Here is a 16,952-nt window from a genome sequence, read left to right on the forward strand (position 1 = left end):
TGCATTAATCTAAATGCAGTTACCTTACATGGGGGCTAATGCTCCTCCCAAAGCCATAGGTTGCCAGCTGTGGGAAACCACCTCTCATGTTGTTAGTCAGGGACTCCCAGAAACCCTAAAAAAATGCACAGTATTGCCAGTGTTCTTGGTCACCAACCAGAACTTGATGGTAAGACTCTATTGATGAAGATACCATATATTTTGGTCACAGGATATGGAGAAATCAAGTTGTTATTAGCCAAGAAACTCCTTCCCTACTGGCCAGCTGTCATAGTACTAGAAGGTGTTTTGCAGGTTTCTAGGGGACAAAAGTCATCAACAATCTTGTCCAGCTGTTAACTTTGCAAGCTACAATAACCAGAGGCTTGGCAAAATATACCCATGTGTTCAATAGTGGCATGACTGTTATAGGGGTAACCAACTACTTTCTGATTTAAGGCCTATTTCACAGGAGGAAACTTATTCCTGATACCATAAATCTAGCCAAGAGCCTGTGGCTCAGGAGCTCATAGTCCTCAGAGGTGAACCTACTGCTATCATTTTGCTAAATAGAACTGGACATAGAACTGCTTTCTAAATATCTCTGTATACCTGTAGATTAGTGCAGTTTTCAGTCCTTATCAGAGAAGCATCTTTATATAGTGTATGGCAGTTCATATAGATATTTACACAACTGATCAATGTGCAGAGACCAAGGATGGGAGGGAGTACTCAGCCATAAATGGGACATCAGTATCACAGTCCCTTCCTCCAAGGCTCAGGAAACATTGAGAAGTGGTAAGCAGTAGAGGTCAGGGAGGACTGAGGCAAAATAGTGTCTTCTGGACATGAAGGACTGCTGTAGTCATGAACTCACAGCACCTGTGGCTGCCTATACAAGACTTACACCACATCATTCCAGCATAGATGAGGGGTTTGGACATGAGCCCCTACTCCTAGCTGAAGAGCTATTGACAGTTGATGCCTACTAGGGGGAAAACCAATCAGTTTTCATGAGGAGTGTGACCCCTGTGAGATTGACTATCTTCCAGTGAATGGCCTCGCCTCCATGAGTAACTGGACTCAGTGACTTATTTTTTTTTCCAAAGGACATGAAGTTAGGAGAGGGTCATGGGGAGGGATCTTGGAGAAAGTGAAGGGTGACTATGATCAAGTATATTATATACATAGTTGAAATTCTCAAAGAATAAATACAAAATGTTCTATCACAAAAGAACGTAGAGTAGGGGCTGGAGAAATGGCTCAGCGATTAAGAGCACTGGCTGCTCTTGTAGAGAACCTGGGTTCCATTCCTAGCACCTACATGGAGGCTAACAACCATCCACAACTCCAGTTCCAAGGGATCTGATGCCCTCTCCTGGCCTCTGTAGGCATTCCATGACGCAGGTGCACTTACATACATGTAGGCATAGCATTCACACATATAGAATGAAAATAAATAAATCAAAACATTTTAAATTAAAAAAGAATGTAAACTAGTGGAGCTACTCTGAATCATGTCTTGAAAATACTTAGCAATGTTAAATCTTCACATTAAGTGACCTGATAATTCGTTTGTACACAAGATGATAGTTATAAGAAAATATATCACAATAGAGTTTCCCATAATAAGAAGTTAGAAACTATTTTAATGTTTAAGGACATTGGATCTATTTTTATAGACTCGCATAAAAAAAGACCTGTGATGGTGGCTCACATCTATCTCAGCAGTTAGGAGGCTGAGGCAGGAGGATTGCCTCAAGTTTGAGGCTAGTCTGGGCTATAAAGGGAGATTCTGTCTCAGAAGTAAATAAGTAGATATCAATATACATATGATATTCAATAGTAAATGGTAAAATGAAAACGCTATAGATTTTTTACACACACGTATATAAGCACGCAGACAAATGAGAGTGCATCCCCCTGGTATGATCGCCTCAAGGGAAATGAAGGATGGAAGGAAGGACAGGGTAGGTTTCAGCTGCATGTGTGAGATTTTAGCCCCTTTGGAAGTGTCAGAGCAGCTGAGCACATGCTACAATCTAGCACGTAGGAGGTGGAAGCAAGAGTGCCCTGAGTTAAAGGTCACCACAGTTATACAGTTCAAGGTCAACCAAGGCTACGTGAGACTTTATCTGAAAACAAAACAATGTCAGGGCCGGTTTTTGATATTGTATCTATGGGGTGGGCATAATGCTCTGCTCTAGAGTCTGCAGTAAAATGAGAGTTTCCAGAGTCTGACATCCTTCTGGATACTGGACATCCACAGTCCTTTGCTTTGGACCATGTGACTTGCTTACTGTGGGGCTGCTCCCAGCCTTCCTTCTCTGAATTTCCCATGTTTGAATACTGAGTTTGATACTTTGACTACCAACTCTCCCCTTTGTTTCTAAAGGCTAAGGAAACTATAGCACCACATATCACTCTGTGTTTTTAATGAGTCTAAACAGAGTCCGTGAGGTTAGAGAGTCTTTGTCATGCAAAGATTATATGGGCAGCGAAGATATAGACCATGCTGGGCAAATACACGTTGAATGAAAGGGGCTGAGGAGTCTAAATCATTTTGGGAGAAACATGTTTCTGAAATTATGATAAAAGTCAATGAAAAATGTGATCGTATGCAAATATACCTGATTCATACTTAGAAAATGTGCAGGGAAATGAGAATGTAATAATATTTTAGAATTAGAAAAAATAAGAATACACCACATTGATTGTCTATGGTCTTCATAATATACCTCTCAGAATGGTTTAAAATATTCACAGACTTGTTCATGAACACATTGAGTTACCTCTTGCCTCAACAGATGTTCTGCCTGATTTCTGGTAATGTTCTTATGGTACCACCTGGAAAAGTAACAAAAAAATTTTTAACTTTACATTGAAAAGTTTTCAGAAAAATAAAACTACTGTATTTTCTTCATTTTAAAGGCCTTTACTTTAAAATTGATTTTAGAAAGTTGTGACTTTAAATTCAGATATATGACAATATGCTATTATGTTACCAATTTATCAAGTTCAATGCAATTTTACTTTCAACCCAGTACATAGTTTATTCTATCATAGCCCAAGTCAACCTCTGGCACACACAGGACCTATAGGTAATTTTGTATGATTCAACAACTTGTAAAATTCTATGAAAGTTATGTAGTTAAGAAGTCATCCTTAGGGCTGGAGAGGTGGCTCAGCAGTTAAGAGAACTTGCTCTTCTTCCAGAGAATCCATAGTTGGTTCCCAGCACCCACATGCCTAGCAACTATTTGTATCTCCAGTTCCAGGGCTCTGATACCCTCTTCTGACCTCCATGGGCATTGCATGACACAGATGCACTTAGATGCATGCAGGCAATATGCTCATATACATACATACATACATACATACATACATACATACATACATAATAAAGTCATCCTATCCAACAAATGCCTGGTTCTGCAAACAATCTTAAAAAACAAAAAATTTCTTTCCTCTCAGAAAGTTCCTGTTTGCATGCTTTTGTAAGTGCTAGTTCCCTTTCCAAATTAAAATCCATTCTAACATCTGAATCTCCTAAGTATATTACATCCTCTTGTAGTTAACAGAGTTCATGGAACAACCAATCAATGATCCTGACTCATCCTTCTTCTTCCTCCTCCTCTTCTTCTTCTTCTTCTTCTTCTTCTTCTTCTTCTTCTTCTTCTTCTTCTTCTTCTTCATCTCTCTCACCGCACCCTTTCCTCCACTCGCTAAGCCACATTGGACTTCCTTATGGTCACCAGCCCACTTTCCGCCTTCAATCACTGGGTTTCCTTTGCATTCCACATGTCATTAAGTGACTAGACTATAAGAAGTACACAAAGGAAATGAAATTAAATCGTATTATAAGGTAAATATACAATGTGATATGACCATCCTTAGGCAGTATATACATATGAGAAAGAAGGTAAAGCAAGGAAGACAGAAATGTTGAGAGCCTTCCATTTCAAATAAGATGTTTATGGAGAACTTGAAATGTCATTTAATGTTATAAGAAGCACTGCTTTGTGGAGAGCGGCAGGAAGAAGGCAGACTGAGCACAGCTAAGTCGCCGTGGGAGGTTAACTGAAACCCCTCTAGGTGACAGGATGGAGTATCACATATGTGGACTTCCCCTAACACAGTAGTGGGAAGCTAAATTAGGATGATCAGGTATCTAAATTACTAACGTCATCCAAGTATAAATGAACAGTAAAAAGGATGAGCCATAGGCACCACGAGACGATTACAGCAGATTTAGACAAAGTAGTTGGCCACTTACTAGAAGGAATAAGAGTAATTGGTGGCATCGCACAGTGCAGGGCCTTCAGGACTTCTCTTTTTTTAATGTGCATGTGTATTGCCTGCATGTGTGTAAGCACACCCACTTGTGCAATGCTTTTGGGGATCAGAAGAGGGCATCAGATTCCCTGGAAGTGGAATTAGGGACAGCTGTTAGCCATCCTGTGGGTGCTGGGGATAGAATCTGGGTCCTCTGCAAGAGCAGCCAGTGCTCTTAACTGCTGCGTCATCTCTCCAGCCCCATAAACTGCATTCTTAAATAGTATTTTCCACTTGCTCTAATGTTGATATTCATTTTATTATTTAATTCATTTATTTTAGTGATAAATAAAAAAATCAAGTGGACTCATTTTGTTTAAATATAAACTAAAAATTCACCCTCATGGGTATGTTACAAGAATGGAATGAATACAAAGTAGCTACAGAGAGTCAGGTAGAAAAGTGAGGCAAAGTCAGAGCCATTAATACAACAGAGACTTTGAGCAGAAAAGAAATTCAGTGAGGGTAATTCAGGTGAGAATCGGAGCACAGTATTTCAGAATTTTGTCTATTTAAATAACATGCTAAACATTAGAAGACTTCTTTAAGGTTTTTTGTGTGTGCTGGGATTAAAGGCATGAACCAGCCTGGCTAGAACCAGCCTGGCTACCTATTTTTTCCCAATAGGTAAGTCTGTGTCTTAGTTTTGTTTCCTGATGCTCTGATAAAACACCCTGACAAAAGCAATTTAGGTGAGAAAAGGTTTATTTTAGCTCTCCATTCCAGGCTGGAGTCCATTACCACTGGTAAGTCAAGGGGCAGGCACTGCAAGCAGCCGGTAATATTACATCCACAGTCAAGAGAAGAGAGGGGTGAATTGATGAACACAGGCTAGTGCTCTGCTTGCTTTCTCCGCTTTTTTTTTTTTTCAGAACTATTTGGGTTCTTTTAAATATAAAAATCACATTATTGTAATGAAGTCACCACAAAATACCATACAGCTAGATGAAGATAGCTACTCAAACACTTGTCCAGTCCCATACAGTTAAGAATCTCCTGCCTAAAGAATGGTGCCAGCCACAGTGAATGGGTCTTCCTGCCCCAACTACTGTAATGAAGACATCCTCCCCCCGTCATGCCTACCACCCCACCTGATGGAGACAATCCCTCACCGAGACTCTGGTCCCAGGTGACTGTAGATGTGGCAAGTTGACAATTAACATTAACCAACACAAACTTTAATTCCTATACCTAGATAACTAATACCAAACCAATACCAAATGATGTGAACACAAGAGTTGGATATTAGGGGTTGGAGAGGTGGCTCAGTGACTAAGAGCACTGGCTGCTCTTGCAGAGGACCTGGGTTCAGTTCCCAGCACCCCCATAGCAGCTAACAACCATCTGTAACTCCAGTTCCGGAGGATATAACACCTTTCTCTGGCTTCTGTGGGCACTGCACGCACATGGTGCACTTACATACCATTGTGCAAATGGTACATACGCAGGCAAAACATTCATACACATATAAAATCAATCAATCAAAGAATTGGACGTTTCAAAAAAACAGCATATCAAGTTATAGTTCATCAGAAACGGCCCATTATGTGTATAAGGCCTTGGGTTCCGTGCGCCTCTTAGATTTGTGATGAGATAGGATATGTTCAGGGTACAATGACCATAGATGCCTCCTCTTACACTTCCAAGTACTAGGCAGAAGTATTGAGCTCATCAGTTTTTTGATTCAGGAACCCCATCAGATCAGAGGAGGTAAATTTGCTTCCCTTTGTAAGTGACTGTCTAATCCCAGAATATCAGAGACTAAATGTAGAGATATGAGATGAATCAAATTCATACTTCTGGAAGTTCTGAATTATCAACATGCTTGGCATTTTAAATTGTTTATTTTTATTTTCTTATGTGTGTGAGTGTTCCACCCACATGTCTGTTAGTATACCCATGCATACAAACGCCCGTGGAGACCAGAAAAAGGCATTGGATCCCTGAACCTGGAGTTACAATAAGCTATTAGCTGCTGTGTAGGGAACTGAACCAAGGTCTTCTGCAAGAGAAACCAGTGTTTTTAACTGCTGAGACATCTCTCCAGCTCCATGCTTGGTATTTTAAATGTTTATAATTTTAAGAAAATCTAGTATAGTCAATTTTTGTCTTCAATTTCAAATGCATAATTAATTTTAAACTTATTTGCAGAGACGACTAATTTTTAAATATTTACACTGTTAAGAGAACTAAATTTCCCACATTTATGTTTAATTTGTTAGAGTTCCAGCATCATTAAAAAGATTTATATAGGACTTATTACAATTGTAAATTTGCTCTGCCAACCATGTGAAGCACTTAAAATGATAATTGACTATATTCAATTTGTTAATGCAAATTAAGTGTTTCAGGAAATGTAATTAACTGAGGTTATAAATAGGACTAATTGTTTAAGGACATTTAGCAATCGACTTTGAATTACGGTGATTGTTCTGATTTATTTAGCTTTATAAATAATTTATCAAATTGGCTTGTTGGTTTGAGGGCTTACTGAAAACTGGGTTATTACAATGTAATGTTGACAATTTGAGTATGCATTTTAAACCAAAGCAACCGTAACTCTGTGTACCCATGTTCCCCTGAGACAACACAAGTGCACACCGACACGGTCTCTTTCCACCATCCAAACCGCCTCCCACCACCTTGAGATTTCATGTCACATTCTCATAAAAGTTTTCCCTAACCCAACACCCGCATCTACGTATATCTGTTCCCCTTTGTTCTCCTGTAGTATCCTACACTACTTCTTTAGAATCATTATCTAGCACTAGTGCACTATAATCTAGAATTATATATTTGCTTTTGGTTTGTTTTTTTTTTTTTTTTTTTTTTTTTTTTTTGTCTTTTTTGAGACAGGGTCTCCCTGTAGCCCCAGCTGTCCTGGAACTCACTATGTAGACCAGGCTGGCCTTGAACTCACAGAGATCTGCCTGCCTCTGACTCCCGAGTGCTGGGATCAAAGGTGTGTGCCACCACGCCTGGCTATACATTTGCTTTTAAATGCAGTGTTACTTAATGTCTATTTTCTCCATGAACTGTAAGTCCCATAAAGGCCGGGAAGGTTCTATGTGTTCTAAATTGTATCCCCAGTGCCTGGAGCAGCTAACATCTGATACATCCCCAGTATATAGTAAATTGAGATGGAACGTATAAAGTGATTCAGGGGCTGAAGTAACTAAGGCATGCTGGTCACTATTAAAAGTAGGCAAGATGGACCAAATCATAGATGACTTTCATCTGAGCTTCACAGTTCACAGAAATGACAATAGTCACTAAAAGATATTGAATGTTTACTATGTACCATATGAGATGGGCATTACTATGCCCACTTTTTAGATCATTTGGAGACATTAGGCAACATTGCCTACAATCAAAGCACTGGTCAATAGTGATACCAGGATTTGAACTCAGTTGCATCTACACTCAGTACCTCAGCCTATAGAGCAGCAATTTTGTATAGCTATCACCGCAGTGCATGGCACATATTAAGTTATCAATAAGTTCTAGTGGTTAATTATGATAACATGTACTTAAATGAACTTGGTTTTTTCTTAACTAATATGCCATTCTTCATTGAATTTTTGTGATTTTCATACACTATAGTTTGATGGTACTTAGATCCCCTCCTTATCTGCGCCTCCCCCTACTGCCCCCTGCACAACTTAATGTATTCTTTTATATATATAATATGGCCTATAGAGTCTGATTTGTGTCCTTAAGTGTCCTTCAGTGTGGGTCCATCCACTGGGTGCACCAAGAGTCCCATCCCTGAACTTATTTTTTTTTTTAAAAAATAAAATTTAGACTACATCTTCCCAAAACTGGAGTCACTGAAAAGGTTGCTTTTTTTTACAATCATATAAATCAAGGCCTAAAGAAATGAAATGGAAATTCCAACACCAGATCAGTTTAATTCAAATGATCCAGTAGTTACAAGTCAATATGATAGTCAAAGGTTCAGCCTAAACAAGAGATGTGATTAACAAATGAATTAATAATGAATGAAAGGAACATGGCATTTCTGGGTCCAAGTGTCCATTCGTTAACCAGGGGCTCTTTTAGGGACTGTCATGTGTGTCTCCTTTAATCTTCTGGAGGATCCAAACTAGGTTAACAATATGAAAAAATGAAACAGGTCTTGGTTTTCTTTTTCTTTTGTGGGGGGATGGTTTTCATACCAAAATCTTCTCTGAGCTGTACTTTCAAGAGACCTGTTTTGCTGGTCAGCTTCAGCCCTCAAAGCAGTGAGCCCTTATGAGGCATGTGTGAGAAGCAGTAGAGTTGTGAAACTGTTTTCTAAGAAAAGTGGCTGGCCTCCTGAGGGCTTGCTGTCACTATGCTAGAGTAGCAAAAAAACCCATAAGATAACTGCTCAAGACTATAAAATCTCTAGTCTTTCTATTGGTAAACCCACCCTTCCAGTTCCATGGGTCATTCATCTGGTCATAGGACCACTAGGAAGGTGGGTTCACCTGACATCATGCTGAATAGACAAGTGGTATACCTAGATTGTTAACGAGATAGTGAATTTTTCCTACCTGGAATCTTCTGGACTGGCCACAGACATGTAGCTCTCTGTAAGTCTGCCCACTTTTCTGAATTCCTTTCTTCTTCATATCCCTTCTCTAACTATGGTTTCTTTAACACTTTGGGCTGCCCCTAGCATCTTGTATTTCTTTACTTTTTCTCTAGAGCTTCCTTCTCCCTGCCATGTGGCTGCCAGTCTACCACGTATCTGACCTCCATGCAGGTTCTAAACCTGCCTGGCTTCCTGGCTTCTTTCCTTCTCCCCTCCATTCTCCTCCTCATGGCAGCTGCCAAGATGACCAGCTTGCCTGCCCTGAGGATTTTTCTTTAAAATTCTAGTAACATTGTCCCAAAGTGTCTGTTTGAGTTCATTCTTAAATTCTTTTATGAATGAGACTAAGAACACTCTAGGGGACACTGTTTCTCCCCTGTATCAGCTGGAGCCTGGAGTCTTGGGCCAAGGTTTAACAGAGAGGACATGGAAGGCTGAGTGCCTGCAGGGAAAGAGAAAGCTTCCTCCAAGCTTACAGAGAAGGCCAGGAAAGCCGTGTTAGATGTGCCACATGACCAGGCTCATCTCTGCCTTTACTCCAATGAGGTACATTACTCACTAAAACTTTTGGAATTGGAGTTGTCTTAGGGACAGATGTGTTGAATCTGATTTCAGGCAAAGCAAAATAAGGTTCTCTCATTTCTTTATATTTGATGCCTGTTCTCAAGAAATACCATCTTGATGTCATTATGTGTATCATGTACTGCCATCTGCTGGAAGTATGTGCTAATTGCAAAGTAAGCATCCAAGGCCAGAGGGGGTTCATGCTTAAACTGAGAACATAAATTTATAAAACTGAGAGACTCTAGATAGGCTGACTAGACCCCAGTGGATGAACTTGCACTGAAGGATGTCTGGGTACACTAACAACTCAATAGGCCTTAACATATATGACAGAATGCCTGAAATCTAGTGAGGGGGGATTATAAGAGGGGTGCAGATGGGGGAGAAGGTATAAAGATTATTAAGATGATTAAGATGTTTTGTATGAAATGCATAAAAATTCAATTAAAAATATACAGATAAAGTAGGACTAGTCTCAGCTCAGACACTTTTACCTATAGACTAATCAACCATACTTTTTCATCTGAGGAATGAGGGTCTACAAAGTGATTACTAAGAACTCCCTTTTCCAAATCTATAATTGTACTTTTGAAAAGGGAGATTTAGAGATTTTAAAACAGAAATTTGATGAATGCACTTAAGGTTCTTTCAAACTACAACAGTAGCCTATCTGTTATCTTCAGCTATTTCTAAAATGTATCAAGGTCAAAATGTAATAATAATTGACCTGTAAAGTACATCCAGTTTATCACTAATTAAATCTAGCGTCATTTTGAAAAGCAAATTTTCCATTTAGACATGTAGTAAAATAAGTGTGCTACTGTTTTATTTTGTTTTTAATAAAGTGACCAAACAAGACAAAAGTAAGCTTGAGAAAAAGAAGTTTCAGAGCCAACTGTCGCTAAGAACCAGGGTCTCTTTATTGCTAAGCTGTCAGCTGTGCTACTTTCCCTCCCTTTCACAGACTGAAAACTATATTTTGAAGTTTCCAGCAGGTCCCTGATTTTCAAAGCTTAACCACAGTACAGACTTGGAAGGAGACTTACTCATATATTTCTATATTGGTGAATTTGTTTTCAGTCACATAGTTGCTTGGGATTAAGCCTTCATTCCTATAACAAAAGACAAAACAAAACTCAAGATGTGCATCCTTCTGTAGATAGAGAAGTTATACTCAGCATAGACTACACCCGTTTACACACCTGTCAGTAGGGTGCAGGGGGCTTTTTTGCTTGTCCTTTCACTACCATTTGAAATTACAAAAAGACCTCCAAGACGTATTAAGGAGAGATGAGGGCACGTTGTAGAGCAATGCACAAAGTATGATAAGTTTCACGTACATTAAATCCAGAAACAATACCTCATATTTCCATATGTGTGCATAAGCTCATTCAAAATGATCACTGAGTGCACAATGGTGTTATTTGGGGAAAGAGGCCATTTTGGAGTAATGGCAAAGAAGAAATTTGGCAGCATTTTATAAATTCTATACACTTAACTATGAAATCAAAAAGCAAGTGCTTATTTCAAAATCTGGGAATTACAAGTGTCCATCTGTACATGAGACCAGTTACACAATCTTTAGCCTACCAACGCCTCTTTTTCCATCAAACAACCTCTAATACGTGTTGAGCCTAAACTCAGAACTATTGAGAAACTAATTCAGGAAAAACAGTTAAGGAGAGAAGTTTGCAATCAAGGTGATCATAATACTTAGAGACTGATAATCCCCCAATTTTGGCAAGATCAGGAGTGCATGCAGTGCTGACTCCAAGGGAGCCTAAATATTCCTCAGAATGCTTTTCAACCCAGGACTGCAGTCAGGCATCAATACCCTGTTGCAACTAATATGATGAAACCTAGTTGAATCCCAGGGCCTTTTTTCCTTTCCAGTTTAATCCAGCAATGACTAAAATATTTACCTCCAAACTAGTGATTATAGAAATAGGAAAATGAACAAGAAACGTTCTGCTGTTACCTTAGAACTTGATAAAAGCAATTTTGAATACAACAAATTCAAAACTAAAGAAAGTACAGTTGGGTGTGGTGTTACATGCCTGTAATCTCAGCAGCCTCGAGGCAGGAAGATGCTGAGTTCAAAGCCAGCCTATGCTAAACCTTAAGACCCTGTCTTAAAACAACAGAAGGTGGGGAGAGAAGGAGCGGGGAGGCAGGGAGGGAGGGAGAGGGGGAGGGGGGAAAGGAAGGAGGGATGGGTGCCAGATTTTTTTAAAAAGTACAAGCTGAGTAAGAACATATATGGTAGAAATTATTATTATTTCTGTTTTTACACGTGTATGTGTGTGATCTGTGTGTATGTGTGTTTGCATTTGTGGGTGCACATGTGTGTGAAAGTCCCTATGCATGCATGTATGTGGAAGCCCAAAGTTGATTTCTGGTGTCATCATCAATCACTCACCACCTTATACATTGAGACAGGGTCTCTCCTTGAACCCAGACTTCCCCATTTCTGCTAGTCTATCTAGCCAGCTTGCTGTAGGATTCCCTGTCTCTGCCTCCTGAGCCCTGGGATTGCAGGTGGACCACCAGGTACACCTGGTTTTTATGTGTCTTCTGGGGATCTGAATGCCAGTCATGCCCACATGCCACAAGCACTTTCCAGCTAAGCCCTTATCATTCCTGTTTCACAAATAAAAGCTCAGGTAAGGGACCTCCCAAGGAAGCCCAGGAGCAAGAGGCAGGAGCGGTAAAGCCAGGTATGTCTGTTTCTGGGGTTCTGCCTGAAATCACTGTGCTCTAATGCTCTGTCTTACAGGTGGGGATGTGGAGATGACTTATATTCCATGTAGAGGGAAGAATTATAAACATGGGAGAAAATAGCCAGCACACGGGGGCTTCTTTAGAGGATGGAAGAGAAGGGATCAGATAAAGACTCAGCCATCATCTTACCCCAGACGGTCTCTGGCCTTCCACCAGTGAGGATCACACCTCTCTAATATCAGGTATTCCTCTGCTCTCTTTAGTGCTAAATTACAGGGCTCCCAAGGCAGGAAATCATAAAGAGCCTTGACCCGGATCTTCTCTTCAGCAAACTCTGAGGGCGGAAGGGGAGGCAGTGGCTTGCGTTTTGAGGGTTGCACGCAACTCCTGTTGGACTGTAAAAACCAAGAGTTCTATTGTTTTAGTCATTTGTAGCAGGAAAGAGCAGGACATAGCACGTTAGCTTCCCCTCCCTTCTCCCCATCCAGTACCAGCAAGACAGAAGCCTCCACAAGGGCAGAAAATAGAGGCTATGTTGCAGCTTTGGAACTCCAGCAACAGCTCATTGTTTTGTGAATTTTTGAAATCACAAGTTCTCCTGCCAGCATCAAATTGGATTTTTGCAGGTTACGATTCTTTTTTGTTTGTTTGTTTTTGAGACAGGCTCTCCCTATAACCCCAGCTGGCCTGGTTCTGTGGAGACCAGGCTGGCCTCCATCTCACAAAGATCTATCTGCCTCTGCCTCCCAAGTGCTGGGAGTAAAGGCATCAACCATCAGGCCCAGACATGTCACAATTCTTAAAAGATGTCTTATTCTGCAATAGTTTCACTTGATTTTAAGAGTTCTTCTCTTCTGAGAAACGTCCCCTTTCCTTATCTTGTGCTGCAACTTTGTTGGACTTCACCTCACTTCCCAAGATGCTCAATACTCAACTGGAATTTAACCCTCATCTCCAGTACTTTTCCCCTATTCGATGTCTTCTTTCAAGCTCTATCTTTAAATTTAGCTGAGTAGGCTATGTTAACTGGGTCTGTTTTTCTCGCTTTCTTCTAGAACATTTATTGAGTACTTACTGAACACTAAACATGAGACAAGTTTCTGGGTCTGGCAACAACAGCACCTCCCGGAGAGTGGGGACTCCCTGTGAAAATGGTACTCACCGTCTTCTTGGTTTTCAGTTTGCCAAACCAGGGCCTGGGACTTCCAGTGTGTTTTTCTGAAAACTCTTCATCTTTTCTCAGGCTTATTTGTGTTCTCACCTGTCTGATGTTGAAAAGCAATCATATTACAAGTGATGTTTCATAACAAGGGTATTCATAAATCCCCTAGATTCATCCAGACCAGAGATAAAGCCACCTGGGTGTCTTTCAAGGAAATGTTTTTAAGTCTACCTACTTCTTACTCCCTGAGCAAATTACCAGCTCAGAGAACTTAGTTTTCTTTATTCAGAAATCAGAGGCTCACAGTATTCAGAGTTGTTATGAAATAAAGTCTTAAGAACATGTCATATGCCCAAACATGGTGTGGTGCTTATATTAGCGGCATAAAACTACAGTCCAACACAGCACTAACTACCTCAGGCAGAGTTCAGAGTGCTTACCATCACAGGCATCACCTGTTTTATATAGACAAGGTGTGTGAAGAACACTAGAATGCATCCCCAGCTCCACCATTTCACAGTGTGGCCTTGGGCAAGCAATGCAACCTCTCTGGGCCTCAGTTATTCTCATCTGTAAAGTGGGAATTACAAAGGAAAGCACCATGGGAGGCTTTGAGAGCTATGTGCATGGATAAACATAAACCTCTTAGCATAGTGCCCATTAAATGCTAACTGTTACCATATTGACATAGTGCCTTGGTTTAAGTCTCATAGACTCTCACACTGGAAACCAAGGGGTAAGACCTATGGATAGTTTTAGAGAGATACTCAGATAATTAAGACAGGATTATTTTGCATAAGAGGAAAAAATTAGAGTAGAACATATATAGGCAGTAAATGATCAGTATACTGAGATATATATACAAAAAACAAACAAAGAATTAAGGAAAAACTAAATCACATGCTGTGGGAACACACAGAAAGGGAGACTGCATCTGGGAGCAGGGACGAAGGCTCAGCGCCTCCTTGTCTTGGGCCCTTAAGTAAATGGGCATTCAGCAGGGACCAGATAGGAGGCTTCCCAAGAAAGCAAGAGACATGGATGGACAAGAAGACTGAACAGACAGTAAAGATGCTGAATTCATTCATTTCCAAGAAGGTGCCCTTGGAGCAGACTTACCGCTTCTGTACTGAGCAGCAGCAGCAGCAGCAACAGAAAACGGACTGGAAGGTGCTGTCTGAAAAACACATCATTCTCTCTGTTAGGGAGCCGCAAGTCCATGACACTGTACAGAAGATGCTGGTGGTGCCATTCCAAAAGATCAGGGAAACAGGACTGATCAGAAGTATGGGAACATCTTGACGGTGCCCTCCCTCACTAGTGGAAGACAGAAAAAAAACTGTCACTAAAGCAACCAAAAAGGAGTTCCTGGCACCCTGGCCAGTGTGGTTTCCCTTCTCAGGCTCCTCTCTCTGGCCTGGTTTGCACATTTCCTCAGTCTGTAAGCAACAAATGATCAGTATACTCTATTTTAACTCTGTCGCCACTAACACCAGCTTCAGAAGAATAGGATTCCAGAAACAATGTTCTCCAAGGAAATCCATCCATAGGAGTTTTAAATTTTTTAAAGAATCAAAAGTTTTAGAATGCTTTTAAAATAGACTCTCAACTTTACTCCAGAGATCTGGTGAAGCGAAGTTATGCTTAAACTTCTATCATGAAATATAACCTTCATTTAAGTTAGATCTCCAATTTGCCAGTCATAGTTTTTTCAAGTTCCCAATTAATAAGCCACCTTGTTTGCCACTGCCCATCAGTCAATGCAAACCAATGCCTCAGTCTACCTTCTTTCCTTCCTAACTGATGGCTGCCTGAAGTCTCAAAAGGACTTTCAACATTAATTTTCAGTCTACCTCTGAATGAGACTCTTATACAATAACTGTTTATTTCCCATTGGTACAGATAGGCAGACCTATCTGGAAATGAGGCCTCCTTAGCTGGTAGGAAACCTACTATAAACCCACTGGTGGGGGTTTAGGGGGAAGCATAAAGATCAGGTAGTAGCTGAATATGTCTCCTAATCATGGAGTTTTCTTGACCTCTTCCATATATACCATGAAAGATATTATCTACAGGCCCAATTTCATAGTTCATTGAACCAGATAGCAGTAGGTCCATGATAGACAGTTTGGATCACATAAATATTAGATTCACGATTAAGAATTGTCTTGCTTTTCCTTAGCTTCCTTCCGCCAAGCTGCTGCATTCTTCCCACAAAGCAAAGGTGGCATTGGGGTGAGATCCTCATTTCATCTAGTGACTAGCAACTGTCTCCAAGCTTGCCTGTCTTCAAGGTCGCTGCATCGTCTGGGCCCTCATCTTGCATGACAATGAGGTGACCCTCAGGGACAACATGATTGTGCCCTCATTAAAGCAGCTGGGGTCAATATTGGACCTTTTGGCTTGACCAGTGTCTACTTTGGAAGCCTCATCTGCAGAATAGGGGCTGGTGGACTTGCTGTGGCAGCCAGTGCTGTGCCAAATAGAGGTCCTGTCCCTGCACTGTGGCTGGCACTGTAGACGGAAGTGGAAACACAGAAAGATCTGAGGAGTCTGAGGAGAACGTGGGCTCTGGTCTTTTTCGCTTTCTTTTTTTTTTTTTTTTTTTTTTTTTTTTTTTTTTTTTTTTTTAAAAAAAAAAAAAAAAAGAGGACGATAAATCTTTCACTGTGATATATCAAAATAATGGAACTCACTATGTAGAGACCAGGCTCCTTGAACTCACAGAGATCCGCCTGCCTCTGCCTCCCAAGTGCTGGGACTACAGGCATGCGTCACCACGCCCAGCTTTGTTTTCTTTTTTTGAGACAGGGTATCCCTATAAACCCAGCTGGCCTGAAACTCACTATTAGAGCAGGCTGACGTTGATCTCCAAGAGATCCACCTGCCTCTGCCTCCTGAGTGCTAGACTCAAAGGAGTGCACCGCCACACCTGACTGGCTTTGGTTTTTGTTGTTGTTTGTTTGTTTGGGTTTTTGTTATTGTTGTTTTGTTTTCTTTTTTTGAGACAGGGTATCCCTATAAACCCAGCTGGCCTGAAACTCACTATTAGAGCAGGCTGACGTTGATCTCCAAGAGATCCACCTGCCTCTGCCTCCTGAGTGCTAGACTCAAAGGAGTGCACCGCCACACCTGACTGGCTTTGGTTTTTGTTGTTGTTTGTTTGTTTGGGTTTTTGTTATTGTTGTTCTTTTTAATTATTTATTTAATAACCACAAACTTAGAAGAAGCATTTCATTACAACAGCATTAACATATTCAATAACAATTTCCAGAGCTAAGCTGCATCTCTTTCAAAATTGGCTGTAAAATTTTAGGTTTACAGTTGAATTATTACAGTTATACAATATTGTACTCAGTATAAACCCTGTAAGACATAAAATTAAATGCTTTTCACCTTTAAAAAAGATCTAGATTTCATTATTAAACTACAGTTTCATACAGAAAAATTCATTTTCAAGGCAATTGACATTAAGATGTTTACACATGTGTTTCTAATCTCTATATATCTGATTATGACTAGTGACAGTCAGTTGCACTTGGATCTCCTTGGCGTCTGAGCATGGCTATAAAGTCATCAGGTAGATTTCAATGGTAATGTTTTTCACATTCT

At 40.4% G+C, this 16,952-nt stretch overlaps 1 protein-coding gene across 2 annotated transcripts in view; it reads right to left on the bottom strand.

Annotated features, from left to right (window-relative positions):
• The window catches only part of Txk (TXK tyrosine kinase), a 58,992-nt gene extending 44,459 nt beyond the window's left edge, over positions 1-14,533 (bottom strand). The window contains exons 1-5 of one of the 2 annotated variants that reach the window (XM_008837715.3): positions 14,460-14,533; positions 13,341-13,443; positions 12,368-12,573; positions 10,504-10,569; positions 2,772-2,826 (exon numbers count right to left, since the gene is read on the bottom strand). In XM_008837715.3, coding sequence (XP_008835937.1) covers positions 2,772-2,826; positions 10,504-10,569; positions 12,368-12,573; positions 13,341-13,443; positions 14,460-14,533 — 504 coding nt within the window. The remainder of the gene's footprint in view (positions 1-2,771; positions 2,827-10,503; positions 10,570-12,367; positions 12,574-13,340; positions 13,444-14,459) is intronic. The other variant, XM_017799251.2, reaches the window with a different exon arrangement.
• Positions 14,534-16,952: the final 2,419 nt, after the last annotated feature.

This window comes from Nannospalax galili, unplaced genomic scaffold (assembly GCF_000622305.1).
Source record: "Nannospalax galili isolate Female #2095 unplaced genomic scaffold, S.galili_v1.0 scaffold318, whole genome shotgun sequence".
NCBI lineage: Eukaryota > Metazoa > Chordata > Mammalia > Rodentia > Spalacidae > Nannospalax > Nannospalax galili.